This window comes from Cydia splendana, chromosome 20 (assembly GCF_910591565.1).
Source record: "Cydia splendana chromosome 20, ilCydSple1.2, whole genome shotgun sequence".
Taxonomy (NCBI): Eukaryota; Metazoa; Arthropoda; class Insecta; order Lepidoptera; family Tortricidae; genus Cydia; species Cydia splendana.
Window position 1 is genome coordinate 10,397,295 of NC_085979.1, and position 19,924 is coordinate 10,417,218.

Below are 19,924 nucleotides of genomic sequence, written 5' to 3' on the forward strand. Positions count from 1 at the left end.
TGATTTTATGTCTATGTGTTTGTGTCGAGTAGACTAACCTCGTACGAAATGCTAAACCTGCAGTTAGTTATATTTACAGCAATATATATGCACCGAAAGATTTTTTTTGCATAACAGTAACACGGAACATATTTCGTTACTACATGGTTACAACATACATATTTTATTTACATAGAACCGAACACGCTACACCGGCCAACAGGTCGTTAACAAAAATATCGGTTTTAGGATAATTTATTAAAATGTATTTTTTAATTAGGTAAGTTAATTATGTTTTTCAGTGTCTGTAATAATAAACTAACTCGGTTTATCTGTAGTAAGACCATGATTTAAAAGATTTTTTCCCTAATCGTTCCGCAGCATACATCAAATCATACATAGTTTCATACCTATCACCTTCCAGGATATACGACTAAAAGATTCTGAGGTCATCCTAAAACTAAATTATAATAGAATGAGCGTGCGAGCGAGACAGAGAATCTATTATAATAATTGATGGGTAGAGCGGTAAATCTGGAGGTGTCATGTCTTCCGGTATTGGAAAAAAATTAAAAGTACCTCGGTTTGAAGAGTGGCGGTCATAAATAAAAATGGATAAATCGTTTTAAAAGTTTTTTTTGTTGTTATTAATTAAGATAGTTGAGAGACTTGTTTTACTTCATTCATAACGATGAGTCGAAGCTGTACGCTGTACACTCGCCAGCAAATATGTTACACAAAGAAGGCCGCAAAAATATCTGAGTATCTGACACGATCTTATTTGTAGAACCATAAAAGCATGTCACATATTTTTGCAGCCTTCGAAGAGTAATTATTGCTGGTGACTGTCCCTATGCGGTCATTATGAGTGCTTGCTTTATGTCTGTACTTTTTAAGCCTTCTTTAAATTATTAACAATATGAGTGTAGACAGGGGTGCGAATTTGCGAAACTCCTGACTTCGGGCAAACTCGGCTCCGCTCGGCCCAGCATTGTTCCGAGCAATTATTAGGCTTGACACAACTTGACGTCCCTTTGCGTGTACGACCACAGATAAGATAATGGTTTGAATTTTGACAACCCTTAATAGCTGAAAGGGATAGTGCCATACATTAGAAAGGGACCTCTCGCGTCGAATGATGGTCTCTATAACAGTTATTTCAGGAGCTGCTATGCAATGTGCTAAACTGTTAAAAAATGTCTACATACAACAAAATAATACTGTCATAAGGACCATCATACGACCCAAAATTTGCCACTGTAATTTGAACCTATAGTGCAGGGAATAGAGTTGTTTTAATTGTTTGAAATTTTAATGAAACAAAAGAAATGCAACTCTGTTCCAATTGAATATGGTTTAAATTTCATCGACGTGAAGAAGTACTATAGGTAGGACCTTGGGCCTTGGGAGGATAGATATTTATATATGATAGGTTGAAACGAAAACGCTCATTTAGCTCAATGAAGCGATATTAAGAAACACGATTCAAAACGCATTGTAAACCATGAAACGTTGTGACATATATGGAAAGATCACAAAACTAAAAAAGAAGTTATTTCATAGCAAATTAGTATAATTCGCCATCATGGATTTTGATCACAACGGCAACGACGCGGCAAATCGTGACACTTAAAAATATTTAAGAAGACAATATAAAATCCTCTAAATCCCCGCTTCACGTCAGTGATGTCCCATATAACCATTCCAGTCGCAGAATCACAAAGTGGTAACTAAATGTCAGATGTGTCGTAACAGAGTCCACACAATGTGTCTAGAATTGTTTCGAAACAAAGTGTCGTCGCCGTGTCTACACTTTTCCGTAACAAGGTGTCGACACATTTGTGTGCACTTTGCGTGCGGTTTGCGACTAAATCTGACAGCAAATGTCAATATAAAATACCTCTTGAAAACCAAGGTTTGTCAAACTACTATTAGTGTCTCGTGTGCTCGTAATTCTAGTAAGTCATCATGGGCAATGCAAATGATAATAGTCGACCGAAACCATATTTATAAACACCCAACACCCGTCAACCTTTTACAGAAAAGTTTTTAAAGAAATGCAATAAGCTACTTAGGTCAGGCAACGAATGCTCCAAAAGTTGTAGAGGGAAATGCTCGGAACACAATTTTTGACTCCGTAACTCGGTTTGACAAGTTAGGAGGTGAACATATCAAAAGTCCCCGGCCGTAGCCCTTGAGCGGGGGGGAGAGAGGGGGATTTGAAGGTCCCATTTTCCGGTTTTTCGATTATATCTCGGAAACTATGCATCTCAGCGACATGGCCACTTATACAAAAGGAAAGTTAATTTAATTTGTTACAAGTTTATTCAGTCAATTGTTTCGATATGTTGAATAGTTTTTGAGATATCCGCTCTTGAAAGTTTATTTAGGGCTCTCAATTTTATCTTGATATAATTATCTATATCAGTGAAGGTGCTAGGCCGTGTTTGGTATCGTTTTCGTATAAATCTGGGGTGCTGAATCCATTTAAGGTATCACATTGACACCATTCCACAAAATAAAAAAAATCTTTTTAGGGTTCCGTACCTCAAAAGGAAAAAACGGAACCCTTATAGGATCACTCGTGCGTCTGTATGTATGTCCGTCTGAATACACAAAATAGTTCTTTACCTATAGATGACAGGAAAACCTATTAGAAATGTGCAGTCAAGCGCGAGTCGGACTTAATGTACGGAACCCTTAATACGCGAGTCCGACTCGCACTTGGCCGGTTTTTTTGAAACTCTTCTTGACGCTTAACCGCTGAACCGATTTCGTTGAAATTTGGGATGGTCTACATCTTTGATTTAGTTAAAAATGATAAAAAAACATGACTTCAAACCTAAACTTAAACAGTATTAACTTCAAGAAGTCAATTCTGAATTCCCCCCTACACCTCATTTCACACCTTTAAAGGATGATTTTTGAGATAACTTATTATATCCTGTCTCGGGACTCAAAATATATGTGTACCAAATTTAAATTAAAACTGTTCAGCAGTTTAAGCGTGAAGAGGAGTTTAAAAGAAAGTATTTTAATAAGTTTATATGTTTCTACTTCGGAATGGTGTCAATGTGATACCTTAACTAAATTTGGTACTGCGAATTTATACGAAAACGATACCAAACATGGCCTCATAGCTTTACTGTTGTAGAAGTCAAAATAAAATTGAGAGCCCTAAATTCTTATTACTTGGCCAAACTTGTGTAGAAGGAAAAGGTAAAATAAAAGTCTTCGGCAGGAATATAAGACACAAATATATATATTTTTTGCGTTACTATTTCATTCATCAAATATAAACATACCTTGATTATACTATTCTAGTGAGATCCTCATAGATAAACAAAAACATTTACTTAAAAAATTACAAGGTCGAAATGTCACGGAACTTGTGAGAGTAATATGTGAAAAATAAAAACTTTTAAACAAAAAAAATCTGGACACAATTTAAGAATCACCCAATTGCGTCGAGGAATCATCTGTATTTTTGCTTGTTTCATTACCTCCTCGCTTCTTTTTTGTCCTTTGTATTCTGTAGCAATTTGTTAGATCTGAAAATAAAGATAACTTGCGTCGTCACGGATGTCGATTTATAGGTTTTAGGGAGTGCAGAATTCGAAAACGATGATCATTTTATAATCCAAGATGGCGGCTACGTATTTTGTCATAAAAGTGGAATCCAAAATAATCATCATTTTCGAAATCTGCGCCCCCTAAAACCTATAAAACGATATCCATGATGACTTTTATGACATAGTGCATTGCCGCCATTTTGAAATTGAAAATGTTATCATTTTCGAAATCTGCGCCCCCTAAAGCCTATAAAACGACATCCATGACGACTTTTATGACATAGTGCATGGCCGCCATCTTGGAATCCAAAATAGTCATCATTTTCGAAATCTGCGCCCCCTAAAACCTATAAAACGATATCCATGACGACTTTTATGACATAGTGCATTGCCGCCATTTTTAAATTGAAAATGTTATCATTTTCGAAATCTGCGCCCCCCAAAACCTATAAAACGACACCCATGACGACTTTTATGACATAGTGCATGGCCGCCATTTTGGATTCCAAAATGGTCATCATTTTCGAAAGCGGGGCCCCCTAAAACCTATAAAACGACATACATGACGACTTTTATGACATAGTGCATGGCCGCCATCTTGGAATCCAAAATGGTCATCATTTTCGAAATCTGCGCCCCCTAAAACCTATAAAACGACACCCATGACGACTTTTATGACATAGTGCATGGCCGCCATTTTGGATTTCAAAATGGTCATCATTTTCTAAATCGGGGCCCCCTAAAACCTATAAAACGACATCCATGACGACTTTTATGACATAGTGCATGGCCGCCATCTTGGAATCCAAAATGGTCATCATTTTCGAAATCTGCGCCCCCTAAAACCTATAAAACGACACCCATGACGACTTTTATGGCATAGTGCATGGCCGCCATTTTGGATTCCAAAATGGTCATCATTTTCAAAATTGGGGCCCCCTAAAACGTATAAAACGACACACATGACGACTTTTATGACACAGTGCATGGCCGCCATTTCGGATTCCAAAATGGTCATTATTTTCGAAATCGGCACTCCCTAAAACCTATATATCGACACCCATCTCGACTTTTATGACAAAGTGTTTTGCTACCATCTGCATGCAAGACATTTCTATTATTTTTACGTACAAAAATGGCCCCCTGTCAACTTTCAATCGAGATTTAATCGATAATTTATTCGATTAATATTCAGATTAATTCAATTTCAATCTATGTTAGGTCGACTAAACTAATCGCGATTAAAATTTGAGAATTAACTTTTTTTATTCCATTAATTAGTCGAATAAACAGTTAATCGATTAATGCCCATCTCTGACCACGGCATTTTTACACTTTGAGAATATCTGAAAACAAATCAACACAAGGAGCCATTTTGCAAATCCAGTAACTTTGTTATTACTTTTGACAGCGCGTGTCATGTGTCAACACAGAGTCGACACAAAGTCGAAACATTGCAACTACTTTGTGACTGCAATATTTCTCAGCCTTAAACCATATTTATACATCATAATTAACAAGTTTCGTAGTATGTAAAGCGTTATTTCTGTTATTTAAGTATAGTATACGCATCGAAGTACTAAAAATGCTTCAAATAATATAGTTATGAACACAGGCACTGAGAAGTAAACAATTTCATTTCCGGCTAAACTAAAACAATGTGGTGGCGCGTTGATTATATTACACTTAGTTTATCAAATCACTCGAGCAGTTTAATTCCCCATAATAATTTAAGTCATATTGTAATATAAATGCAAACAATATATAATTACGTCTTGTAATCCGTTTTAGAGATGGCGTATTAATGTCACTTATTTTTATTTAAGTATTTTTCCATCTGACAGTTTCCATTTGACAGGAACAAAATGAACGAATGAACGAATGATTTTGGCATAAAGTAGTCGCAAACCCGAAACAATGTGTGCACACGGCGACCACACTTTATGTCACTTTGTGTCATGTGTCGACCCTTCCCCATTTCTGGTAACTGTGTCGACACGGCGACGACTCTGCGACTGGAATTGTGACCGAAACAGACGGTGTCGACACAAGATGTGTCAACACCGCGTCGTAACGGCGACTGGAAATGGTTGTATGGGGTGACTGAGCCATATAGCAAATATAAATATGTAATTACTTTTAATATCTGAAAAACGTAGGTAATCAATATAATAACTTGTTTAATTAGGTAATTAACTCTAAAATAACGTTGTTCAAGCACCAGAACATGTACAAAATAATAACACACAATTCGTTTTATTAATTCGAATTTGGAATCCAATGGCCGTGTTTAAACCCATCGGCTCATTACAACCGGCCTGTGTTATTTGAGATACGTGATCCCGAATACGGTGGAGCGACGTGCACTTATCTGTGCACGTGCTGCCTTTAACGTTCTAATTTTGAAATGTCTTTTTTTACACTAGCAACACTGCCTTTGACGTTTCATGTGTGGGTTAATGTGTAGGTATTACGTATCCTATGAGTTGTGACAGGATTGAGAAATAAATGTACTTTTTTTGAAATTGTAAAGAACTCTTTTAGTATTGTAAATCGCACGATGTTTATTTGTTTATTTTGAATGCATGCACGCAATACCGATTTGTATTTAAAAAAAGAATCGTGTTCGAAATTTGAAACATTTAAATTGCACGTTATTGCTACTGTGCACGCGGCGCTGCGCTCAAATACTGGCAGGCAGGTTGTAATTATGTTCGCCGATTTGCTCGGAATCATCTCGTCCCGATCCGATGCCGAAAATCCTTAGGTTCGTCCCGAATCCCAGGCTGCGAGCAATTCAACTAATTCGTGGGAGTCCCTAGCGTGAGAAAATGATTTGAACGTGATTCACGAATCCTCACTCATAAGTGCCGTGTAATTGTCTAAACATTTCAAATTACGAATTAGTAAAATAATGGCATAAAACAAAAAAGCCGATTCTCAAATTAAAACGAGATAATTCGAACGCGCAACGGATGCAGCGCCCCGCTGCGAGTCGCGCTTTGAAAAAAGAACGCCGTCAACCGAACTGTCAGTGCGCAACCGCGGATGAGAAATGTTGCCAGACTGAAAAAAGATAGACCACGCCGTTCATTCATAAAAAGCCACTCACGTTTAGAAATTAGTTTATTTTAATTACTCGGTGAGCGCATTGTTGTATTAATTATTGGACTCAAGCCGGACTGGACAATATATTTTATTGTCTTTCTGTACGGTTCGTGATTTATACATCTAGTTAGTAAGTTATTCGAATTTTAATTTAGACGAGTTTTAATGGGGTACGTTTGAATGGATTGTAATTAGGGGAAAACAAGCGGTCGGGTGGTATGAATAATGTCAGGTATAAATTCGTGTTACGGCTTGGAAAGCGATGATTTGACCTCCGTTTGGCTGTACGGGCACAATGGCCGCTTGCCTTTGCCTAACAAATGCTTTATTAGAAAAAGCGACGGTGAGAAATGGCTTGTCTATGGTGCTTTGTTGATCTACAGGCGCCGTAATTCAAATTTGGAACACAATGCGGTCTAAATAAACAAGCAAATAGGCAAGTTAAACATGTAACTAGACCGGAAATGTTACACAACGTTTTTAAAGTATCCATTTTAAAAATATCGAATGTATGCGTTTTTACTTTTTCCCGTCATAAAAACACACGTTTTTTACTTATTTAAGTATACCTATCTAAGTTGTTTAGGTAGGTACATGAAATGAACCATTTATTTCAGAAATTTAATATCCTTAGATAACCTTACAATCGCATATACAATATGTTTAACTTTTTCGATTTCATTTCGGTGACATAATGGCGACTGCTGCTTAGTACAAGATATACCTTAAAACAAAATTTTTACATATTAGGTTCGCGTCGTGTTTTACGTTTTACCACTATACTATAGTTCGTTTTTTTTAGCATTAGAAAGAACTTGAAAGAAGGTAAGCGATCTTGACATGTCTTTTAATTGAAAAACGCTTTTTAAAAATCAGTAACTATTACTTATGAAAGCAGAAGAATATAAATGATCGTATTATATTTATAATTGATACATATTTGCTGTAACTTATTTTTAAAATGTGTTTTTCAATTAAAAAACACATCAAGATCGTTTACCTTATTTCTAATGATAAAAAAAACGAACTATAGAAAAATAAAATGGCGATCCAATACTAAATGTTTACGATTGAGGGTAAACAATACAAGATTACATTGAGTATTCAAATATAGCCAAGCGCGAGTTGCACACACAGATATGCAGAAACGCGTTTTATAAAAAAATATGTACAGTCAGAATAAGCTCTGCTATTTCGTGGCATTTGAAATGAGAATGACAAACTGTGGTAATGTCACAATTAATATCCAAATTCTATGAAAATATAACGTTTATTATGACACTCCTTCTCTTCGCCCTGTTCAAAGCTCTGTGCAAAGTTAGTTTAGATGGATTCTAACTTGAAAAGGCTATCTTTAAAAAAAAAATATTATGTTTTAGAGAAAGACCGACAGGGGTTACCTAATTACATATTACAAGCTTACAATTCTATCTAGTTAGAGTAGTTAGATTTGATAAATGTCCAAATGGTAGGAGGTGGAGTTCATAAGTAACATTCGGATAGCCTAAAAGTCTAATTACGTTTTCGCATGGATAGTGACACATTATTATTTAAGTAATGATTTATAAGATAATTATTCCTTATAGGAAAGCGCTCTTCTAGATTTCCTATCTCCTTTTTTAAAACCGTTACATTTGAGTGTAAGGACGCGAAAATCACATAGATAATCAAATAGATTTTGGCCCTTTAGCCTCATAGAAATTTCCATAGAAACTTTGTATTTGTCGCCTTTTCTACTAAAAAATTAAATTATACTTTGGCAAGACGATTTTGCATTATAGAAAAAGTTGGTAAATTTGAATTTTCGAGGCAAATTGGCATAAGTAAGTACACCATTTTCTTTCCGTATTAAGTATTTATATATAACTATAGGTAGGTATGTATTGCTGTGTGACTAATCTATACATATAAAATTATCCTTTAATTTTTTTTAGATTAACACTATTATTTATTACACACACTTTAATGAATCTGTCAGAAAACAACCGATATTAAGGAACCCTAAACCCGATATAAAAGCGTGCGGCTGCACAGTGCGACATCACTCTATATTTCATTAACCGCTGTTCACAATTCATTGCTTATAAATCAAATTCGAAAAAAGAACGACCTTCTCATTTGGCCGTTGGCCGGTGCCTTACACACTATTAAAGTTTCGAAAAATTAAAAACAAAACAACCTTTGGTCTTATTGCCTATTAAAAATATATCGGCAATCATTGAAAATCCAATTTAGGGATAGCCAATTAGAAAATGTATTGTCTTGGCTCGTGTTTCGATTTAATTGCGTTTGTTTATTGTACATTGTGACATTTATTAAATCGAACGTAAATTCTAATTAATGTTTCATCTTGGGCAAAAATAAAACTCATTTTGTCTCTTCTACAAGTCGCATTTCTTAATCGTATCTCGTAAAATTTTGTGAGCAGAGTGCCAACATGCCAATCGTTTACGCGTAGCGAGAGAAAGGCAACTGTCACTGTCGCACTAATATGGAAAAGTGTCAGAGAGACACAAAGATTGTCAACTTGGCTATAGTACGATAATTGTACCAATTTTTTATCGATTCTGGTTTTGAGAATTTTTCAAAATGACAGGAACCATAGGGTTTCGCGAGGTTTAAAGCTCACAGAGTCACTATAGTTTAACAATACCTATAGTATTTCACCGAGTTAACTTCTGAGGTCCTTGTCTATTCTTCGGCAGCAGAAGTAGCTTAGCAAGTCAGTTGTTCAATGTGATCTATTTAAACATTTTTCTACGTATCTACCTTTTTATTATTATTTATACACCAAATTATAACCGTATTTTTTCTTAAACCAAACGATAGAACAAAATACATCAACGGGTGTCTACCCGTTTGGTCTGCACTTCGTTTCGGCGATACTTAGATTTTATAGTTTACAATTATTTAAAAGCTAGCGTACAGTTTAAAATGTGTTAATTATTTATTTTTAGATGTTAATATTGTAATTTGTGATTTGTATATTATTCTCTTTCTTTTAATTTTCTGTGTAAGTTAGCAGTGGTTTGGTATTTTTACTTTTATGCTGTTTAACTTGTTTGAATAAAAAATAGTTATTTGTTTCACTCGGGGGCAAAGTTGTTGTTTAACCGCTCGTGCTAATATTGATACCCGAGCAAGCGAAAGATTCCAAAATTGAACCACGAGCGTAGCGAGTAGTTCGAAAATGGAATCTTGAGCGTTGCGAGGGTTTCAAAGCACGAGGGTCAAACAAAATTTGCCCCCGAGTGAAACACAAAATTTTCACCACACCAAGTCGAAGCAAATATTAAATGTAAAATATCAAACAAAATTAAACCAAATCAAATCCAAATGAATGTTATTAAATATTGATCATCCAAAGTCATCATTTAAAAGTCAATTCTACCAGCAAACATAAGAAAACAACTCAAAATTTGCATTTGATTACTTTGCCTCACATGTGAATAAAATGCAACTTTGCTATCAGTTTTTGAAGTGCAAAGTAAGCCTTTCCGAGCTGGTGTGGTGTAAATAAATAAAATACATCAACGAGCGTCTAGCCGTTGCGTTTGGACTTCGAATACAAAGTTCACAATTGATGCTCGATCAATGTTCCAACAGCAACCAAATGTTCCAACAGCAACACTATTGACCATCCATGGACCTAATTACTTGGCAATAAGGTTCATTGTGGGTTAACAGTGTGAATAAAGGCTCACGAGCGACAGGAGCTCTCGTCACAGCGGGGGACAGATGTGAGATGAAATAACGATATTGTTGACGACTTCTGGTTGCTACTATCAGGGGGGGCTGGGGGGTTGTTTTTGGGGGTACTTGAAAGATTCCCGGGAAATGTATGCTTTCATTAGTGGAAAATTAAGGAATTTCCTGGAATACTGATTGCGTTCACGTGACAAAAATAAATTCTCTAAAAAATTTGGTTTTCAGTTTAGCATTTTTTAATCTGAAAGAAGTTTGATACGCTATCTATTTGACATGGAATAATAAATAAATACTGTCCATTGGGAATTTTCGAAAATTTCCGTTCTCATGGTACATATATAATTGCCATTATAATTAATGAAAGAAAAATATATCTATATATTGTCTGGAAGAGATCGCTTACAGCGATAAGACCGCCTGTTGCTACCTTTATTTACACTGTAAATCTGTTTTTGTATTTTTTTCTTTGTGGTGCAATAATAGTTATTTGTACAACAAGAGATCAAAGTTTGATATTTCTTCGAGTGCTTATATATAGTCCCGTGCAAGCGAAAGATTCTATAATAGATTCACGAGCGTAGCGAGTGAATCTAATTTAGAATCTTGAGCGTAGTAAGGGATTCAAAAGCGCACGAGATGTAAATAACTTTGATCTCGTGTAGTACACAAAATTTTTCACCCTAAGCAGTGAGAACATACCTAGAGGGACAGAGATAATAGAACCCAAGTATATCGAACTTGTATTAGACCCCGCATGTTGAAATGACCATAAAGGTCACTTGAATGTCATTTTGCTCACTGAGTGAGACAAAATGACTCAATGAGCAAAAACGCATTTTGCTCACTGTTTTTAAGAAGCAAAGTACCCTTGTTCGAGCTGCTGAGGTGAAAAGTGTATTTACTTTACTTTACTTTACTTTATATCTACAGTTGTACAGTATAGACGGAGAGCTAGCTACGGAAATAACAGGCGCCCGAATTAATTAATAATGATAGTATGGCACACTAACTAGAGGGATTTCGTTGCTCCATAAATTGTTTTTTTTCTTTTTTTTTTCTTTTTAAATTGAAAACCTATTTCCGTATCTCTTAGACCAGTAGGTACAAACGAATGGACAGAAGCGATAAGTTTTTTGTTATAAAAGCGTCTTTTAGGCTTTCCAAAGTTCTCAATTCCTGGATTTCCATAAATTCCGGTCCGTTTCAGCGAATCATAATTTTTTTTTGCCTTTTGCAAGTGTTTTTTAGGAATTATACGCAAGACCAGAATGAACGAAAATTGAAATCCTATTGAATTGTAACTATCCATATACCATAACTGGAAATTAGAGTCTGACCAAGAAAAGTTAGCAGCGGATTTGATAGCAGTGCAAGTGTTATTTATACGTCATAATTTCATAGAAGTTTGACGATTAAAAACTACACTTGCACTGCGTGGGCCATCAAATCCGCTGCAGACTCTTCTTGGTCCGACTCTACCTAAGCTTTATAAAATTGATAGGAATCTGTTTTATTGCTTTTATACCTGGTCTTCAAAAAATAAACATCTAGTTATTGGTTTCAAGTTTCTATGTTATATATTACGCAGAATTATTATGATAATCATATTATATTGCAAATGAATATCAATATCGATTACCTACTACTTTTTAATATCCCCTATTATACTTTATGACTAACTTTAAATAGCTGTGGGCGGGGCTGCGTGACATGTCATTAAATATTTATATTTAATGTGTAGGTACCTTTATTTTTATTATGTTGTCAGCAGCGCATTAATTTCAAATGCTTAGTTTTTAATTGCATTTATTTGCGTCGTTGCGGCATTTAATTCATTAACGATTAATTAATAGTTGTTTCTCATTATAACCTCTGTAATTTAAAGGTTAAAAGTTTTAAGAAGTTTGATGAGATTCGGCAGTTTATTTAATAAAGATTCAAGACATCTTATTATAATTATCATAGAGACGATGGTAAGAGACCAGACGGAATGTCACTAATTCCGTGGAAGATGGGTCGGGTGCTGGTGTGGGACGCCACCTGTGTGGACACCCTAGCCCCGTCTCATCTCCACGGCACTACTTCAAAAGCCGGCGCGGCAGCAGAGGCGGCCGAAAAATTAAAAAAGACCAAATATAGGGGTCTCGGCCCCGAATACGATTTCGTACCTTTTGGTGTCGAGACCCTTGGCCCGTGGGGTCCGAACGCGTCTACCCTTTTTAAGGATCTATCAAAAAGGACGCCACTGGTGACCGTAGATCTGGCAGCTTCCTCGCACAAAGAATAAGTATTGCGATACAGCGAGGAAATGCTGCCAGCATCTACGGCACCATTCCGCAGGGGGATATTTTGTAATTTTTTTATTTTAAGTTTAGTTTTATTTATTTTTAGATTTAGTTTTTAAGTTTTGTAGGTTAGTTATTTAATTATGTTTTTTTTCTAGTTATGTATGTTAAGTTTGTATGCATTAGTAACTACATTATCATAGTTATATTCCATATTTATATATAACTGATTATAATTTTCTTTGAGAAAACTACGTTTATTTATAATATGTGACGTCCCACGGTCAAAGGTACCTTATGGCGGGTATGGAGTTATGCATACCCCAGTAATCTACAATAGATAAGCTATCGATAACACAAAAGATCAACCTTCTAGGTTGCGTAGTTACAGAGATATGATTTTTTGAAAATAATGTTGTGAAATGAGCAACTTTACGATAGAGAAGTTTTAAGTTTAGCCGCCTAAAAAACTATGTTCCTGAAGTAAGTTACATAGTTGACTACAAATAATAATACCTTATATATCTGAGATTTAAAACATATTGCGACTTGTTCTGTAATGCAAATAGAAACTTTTGATATCGACTGATTTATGTGTATACTAACCAATCTCTTGAAAATAAAGTTTTATTTCATTTTCACGATTGATTGCAATGAGCTCTCAAGATTTAAATTTTATCTATTAGAAAACGACACTGACAGACAGTTTAAGCAAAAAACAATACCGATTTAGAGGTGAAAATGTATTTTCTGACTTTTTCATATAAAATCACAAAATTGAATATTTTTACTTTTAATGTGACACACAATCAATTTTTCTGAGCACATATGAAAGAAATTCTGTCATTCAAATGAAATAAATCCTAAAACCCCAACTAAATACTATATTTAACCCCTTATGCCACTTTAAACTTACATAACAATAACAGTATTTGCTCCATACATTTACGAAAAGGTACCTTATGGAAATAAATCTAATAATACATCACTACAAAATATCAATCATATTACAGTTTATCTTTTATGAATAGAAAATATTAATTTACATTAAACTGCCCCAAATTTAATTAGTTCTTCGTCATAATAATCTTAAAAAAGACCAATAATTTGTATGTAATGAAAAGGTACCTTGTGATTAAGTTACATGATGAGGCATGATGATGATGAACAGTTAGGATAAACTAATAATATTTTGGGGTTAACCTGGTATAAATCGTCTATTTCTTATCAATAATATATTTCGGTTGCTATTGAAGATAAGCGGCATTGAGGTTCAATGACCTCAGATATTCCATAAGGTAATGCGTCGGGTATTGGCATTTTTCAGCAAACCAATGGCTGATTTACTGCATGCGACCAAACCAAATGAAGATTATTCTAGTTAAGAAAGACTTGACGAGAGTAACTTTGGTATAATAGCAGGCTACTTGGATTTGTGATGTCGGTCGATGTACGGTTATAATATTTGCGAGGCGCCCCAACCAGAACTGAAATTATCAAATTAGTTTTGCAGAATGCTAATACAGTTCTCTACCAAACTTCTTTTCCCGTATTGACTAGTTTTTTTGGGAATTTTTAATCTTTTTTCCATAAGGTACCTTTTCTACTAAACTCTGAGACGACATTACTAGGCTTATAACTAACTTATAACAAAAATAAAAACAGGTAAACAAAGGTTACGCATTAAGGTTTCAGATCACACAATAAAAAAAAATTGAGCATTTTTTCACCTCTTTACAAAACATTTCATATCTCCGAAACTAGAAACCCTCATAAGGTACCTTTTCCCGTGGAACGTCACATATTACGTTACGAAATTGATGATATTATCTAGATAATACTAACGTAAAAGCAATAAAATTAACAATTAAACATCCCTAACCCACATTAGGTAATTACGTAAAATAAAAGATCAACCGAATTAATCCAAAATTACATCCATTGTCGTAACGGCCAAAAGGTTGGCAACGCCGCTCCCGTTCGAAATTCGAAATTAATGGCGGATTTGACAGCGCCGTATTGTGGGGCTAATTTAAATCTTATCAAGCCGATGACAGCGGCATAATGGAACGGCGGTTTTTTAAATAATACTTCAGCGTTCCATTTTCGAATTGTTTTATTATGCTGGCTGAAATTGAATTGGTTCTTCATGGTAGTTCTTGTTTTGAAATGTTTATGTATTGTTGAATATGGTCGTTTGTTACCTACTAGTGTTTCTGAACGTGATATGTAGAACAATATCAATAAACTAGAATAATATGATATATATTTAAATATATATAGATATAGAAGTCTGACTAGAGCTCAAATATGGCCCCACGGCGGCGGCTTACGGGAATAGGGTATTATACTGTATTTAAGATAAATTATTTTACACCATGCATGAAATAAAGCACCAGATAATTATTAAAAAAACACAGATAGGAGTTATTTCTAAACACAAGTTCTATTTAATAAATCGGATAGAAATATAAAAAGTAGGTGAGTTGACCGTGACGTCACGATGTAATGTTTCATATAAATTCCATATTAGCAAATCGATTTGACAGTTCTAAAGAAGTAACTAATTTGACTAGTAGGAAAATACCCTATTGTGCCGCGCCTGCCGGGAGCGACTCAACTGTTCTGCGTAACTTGACAACGTCAAAAGATTGTAATGCCGCAAGAGGTTTTACATGTAGACTTTTATTTTAGCCAATCAAAACCTCTTTTTACAAATCACCACTTTTTTAATAGCGGGAAATGGTGTATTTGTATATATTCAAAGCCGCAGGGGAGGTATATTTATATTTATTTATTTTTTAGTGATATGTTTCAAACTGTCAGATGGTCCATTTTTCTAAGTCAAAAATGTATTGATAGCTTCATCTATACGTATGTAACCACAGGCAAAACTCGCAGGCATATAGTGTGTATTGCCAGCTTAAGCAGAAAAAATCATAGGTACTGTACCTATGTATTTTTCTTATGCTAGAATTAGAATCCCAAAAAGAGGGATGAGTATACCTTTTTTTCCTACTGTCACTTACTTACAATTTTTGTTTGCCAGACTATAAATGGTCGGACAGCCTGCTTTGGGATGTTCGGAGCATCCGCCTGTAGTGCGTACTGCTGCGTAGGGCCACCAAGGAACTTTGCTAAAACTAGTTTTGACTGAAAAATCTCAGTTGAAACTAGTTTTCACCAAGGCCTTACGGAAAACTAGTATTAGGTATCTAGGGAAACTATAAAACGGGTATTTACGGTGACATAGTAAGTACCTATACTTACATAGAAAACACCCAAAACTCAGGAACAAATATTTATACTTCGAACTCGAAACCTCCTGCTTCATAGGCAGGACCACTACCTAGGCTAGAAGGCCGTCAAACGCATATTCTTAAGGGACCCACTGATTAACAGTCCGCCGGACGGAATCGGCCTGTCACTTAGAACAAAAAGTTGACAGTTCCGAACAACTGACAGGCAGATACTATCCGGCGGACTGTTAATCAGTGGGCCCCTTTAGCTATTGACTATCCGTCGGATCTTTGGCCGGCGGTTCAATTTGGCGGTCTAATTGATGATGAATTTATTTGCGTTTTTAGTGTTTGTTCACGGAACACTTATGGGATCACTTCGGTCTTGCAAATCAGTTATTTTAATATATATGTAGGAGGCAGACGAGCAGACGAAACGCCTGATGGTACGCGATTATCGTAGCGCATGGACACCCGCAACACCAGAGGGGTTGTAAGTGCGTTGCCGGCTTTTAAGATGGGAGTATACCCTTTTCGTGAAGGTCCTATCGGTCCAGAAATACCGCAGGGGACAGTTCATTCGTCCACAGTTTCGCTGAGCGAGGCAGGACGTTTCTGGAGAAACGCACAGTTGAGTACCTTACCACAGAAGAAATAATAGTACTACCGTACAGAACGGACACTTCCTACAAACCCGAAGTTTGACAGCGGTTCAGGGTCGAATCATGCTATCCTTTTCTAATATATGGCACTATCCCTTTCGGCTATTTAGGGTTGTCAAAATTCAAGTGATTATCTTATCTGTGGTCGCGCACGCAATAGGAAGTCAAGTGCCAACCCTAATAATTGCTCGGAGCAATGCTGAGCCGAACGGAGCCAAGTTCGACCGAAGTCAAGAGTGTCTCCCCACTGACCTTGCTGCCAACCATCTAAATCATGTAGTCCGCCTCGTTGGGTAGGATTGTGTATGGGGGTTGCGGACTACGAGCCGTCCTACAAACGGCTAAACGGTAGGACGGCTCGTAGTCCGCAACCCCCATACACAATCCTACCCAACGAGGCGGACTACGAAGCGGCCTACACGGTAGGAGTGTGAAGTGAAGATGGAAATGTTGTCAAGGATAGAGATACCCCAGCTGGCGTATTATGGATGGCTTTATCCACGTGATAAAATAACTGTCACTTTTTAACACCGTGGGATAGAAAGTGACGGACACCGTTTTATCACGCTGTCACGTAGACAAGAACGACCATCATATCCGTACAGGGGGGTTCAAGAAGTTTTCCTTTTAGCAGAGCATCGAATCAATCTGTGTAATCGGTAAACAGAGATGTGACTTATTTGAAATACTTGTATTTAAAATGCAAAATACCTATTTTGTATTTTGTATTTAAATACCTTTTGAAGAAAACTATTTTGTATTTTATTTGAAATAGTTTTTGGGACCTATTTTCTATTTTCAAAATACAAAATACTTTATAGTAGCTAATGAAGGTAAAAGCTGTATAGACTGAGGACTAAAACTACGTAAGTACGTAAGTCACCTTTTTCAAATTTCAATATAAAAGTGACGGTGTTAAATCAGCCCTCTGGCATTGACTGGTAATTGCCTTAGCTTTTTGTACTCTCAATTATTATATGCAATAATAATTAATTACCTACATAAATAATAAAAGAGGACTAAAACTACGTAAGTCATATTTAAAAAAAAATGCAGTAGCTTATAAACACCGCAAAATTTACATCATAGCATTTTAATCGTGAAATGCAAGAACCACACAACTCAAAAACATTTAAATTTCAAAACTTTCAACTTAAAATCCCGATATCGCTAAAAGTTATTTTTTATTGTTTTACCTGTTTGAAAAGGATGTCCCGGCAATTTGTGCCAAGGACCACCAATTATAAAATTTCAAAGTATAACGTGCGTAGGCCGCCATAATTATACGCTTCATGGAATGCTACAAATAAAGGATTGGGCCCTTTCTTGTGTCAAGTTTCTTGGATGAAATGTTACTTAGTTTTGGTTTTAAGGCGGGAAAGTATATTTTGAACTTTTAAATATAGGGTTTGTGAGTTTCTGTGACTGTTCTGGGAATACGTGTAAAGTTTCATTGTGGTCGAACTAAATAAGATGGGGCATTAGTTTAATATTAGTATTTGTTAAAAATAAGTATTTTTTAGAAAGTAACATAAGTATAATACTTTTCTATGCAGCTAGTAAGGCGACGTGGGTAGTTAAGTTGGGACACAAGGTGTTACACATTTTACAAGTTGATACTTACAAATTTGAATAAATACCGTTTGATGTTCCCGTCGGGTTTTTCCAGGTTGAATTCCTACATCTGACGACATAATTAAAGTCTCATCGTTGAAGTTATCGAATGTAAGTATGTTTTATTTAAATTTGGATAAGTAGGTATGTTTAGTTTATTAAAATGATAGCAGCATAAATATTTCGCTTTTTTTTTAATAGTTGTGTAGTTAAAACTCGATTCAGAAAATAATAGATAAGTATTTACAATCAATTAAAAAAGTTAAGGATTATAAAACCATTTGTATGACAAAAAATTACAAGTTAAGAAATACAGAATGAAACTTAATTAAACACCAAACAAGACAACGAGGAAAAGCTTTAGTCAAATAAATGTAAGTAAATATTAATACAATCTTATTAGATTATAAGTTTCATTTATAAAAAAAAAGATCCCTTGTGAATCCTACCATTTTAATGTAAACTCCCACATCAAAGGGCGCCAAAAAGTTTGATTAAAAAGATTTGTGGGGAGTTTGTATTTTGTATACGACATTGGTGTTTATAAAATACTTTTTTTGCTGAACATTTATTTTACACTAATAAATATATATTTTATAATTACCGTGATCTCGTATAAATGAGTGAAGGTAATTAGGCGCAAGAGCAGTTTTTTTAAACTACATTATTTAGTGTCACGATTTTATTCAAATATAAATATTAACACAACAAATCTCACTTAATAAATCGGATTTTTTTTCAAAAGTAAGTAACTTTTGTTTTTGTTTTAAAATTGATGTTTGTATCCTTATTTCTTCCTATAACTAATAGGTAACTCACGACGGTTTAAGTTTAAAGACGACTGATCAAGTGATCATACACTTATACATGTAAGCATATATTATATACACACTTGTTAACCACAGCACTCCATATCTATACGTCTAATAAGTAAGCAATCGTATCCATACCTCGCGGTGACACTGCATATAAAGGTTCATGCTATCTATACTAAGGCAAACATATCACAGAACACAAAATGTCTCATATCACACAGTCACTGGCTTGCCTTCCGCATTATCGATTATGCCCGGAGCCATCCGCTCACGTACCGAATGTAATAATAACCGACCATCCCTCAGGCTTATCGGTAAACGACTGCAGGCGAAAAGGTTTTCGCTGGGGGCGAAACGCCGCGCGGCGCTCGAGGCTCCGCCCCGGGGCGCCCCATTGGCCCGAAAGTGGTAGCGAGCCGTCAAACGGGCTCCCCCATTGGCGGTCAGTAGTCAGTGGGGGCATAGATATTTTGACGTTTTTTTAACGCGGTGGCATTTCTCGTCGCAGCGATTAATTGTAATTCTTTATGGCTATTGTAGGGTTGAGTGAGCGGTTAATATGTGACGTTTGTGTTCGATATTTGATTTTTTTATGACTGTGTACAGATTGCGCCTGCGACGATTTGTTTGATCAGGCTGGTTAAGGTTTGCTCTTTTTTCGAGCGATTCATGTTTCCGTACGCTTATTTCTATAGTAAAAAGTAAAATTTAAACAACTATCCATTTTTAACTAAGAATGAGACAAGAAAAAGATTTTAGCAAAAAATGTTTTTTTGGGTTTGTTACACTTTGCCTATTGGTAACAAAGGAGTAAGTAGGTAACCTTAAAAAAAACTAAAAAGGAAGCAGAATAGAATTCATAAAAATACACGTTACTTTTTAGGTTGGGTTGGTTACTCTTTGCTTTTAAGGTAATTGTAAAAAACTTACTTGTCAAATATT

General features: G+C 35.6%; 1 protein-coding gene across 3 annotated transcripts in view; it reads right to left on the minus strand.

Annotated features, from left to right (window-relative positions):
- LOC134800754 (transcription factor AP-2-epsilon) overlaps nt 1–19,683 on the minus strand; it is an 85,674-nt gene extending 65,991 nt beyond the window's left edge. For all 3 annotated transcript variants that reach the window (XM_063773297.1, XM_063773295.1, XM_063773296.1), the window contains exon 1: nt 19,118–19,683. In XM_063773297.1, the coding sequence (XP_063629367.1) occupies nt 19,118–19,147 (30 nt within the window). In that variant the 5' untranslated portion in view covers nt 19,148–19,683. The remainder of the gene's footprint in view (nt 1–19,117) is intronic.
- Nucleotides 19,684–19,924: the final 241 nt, after the last annotated feature.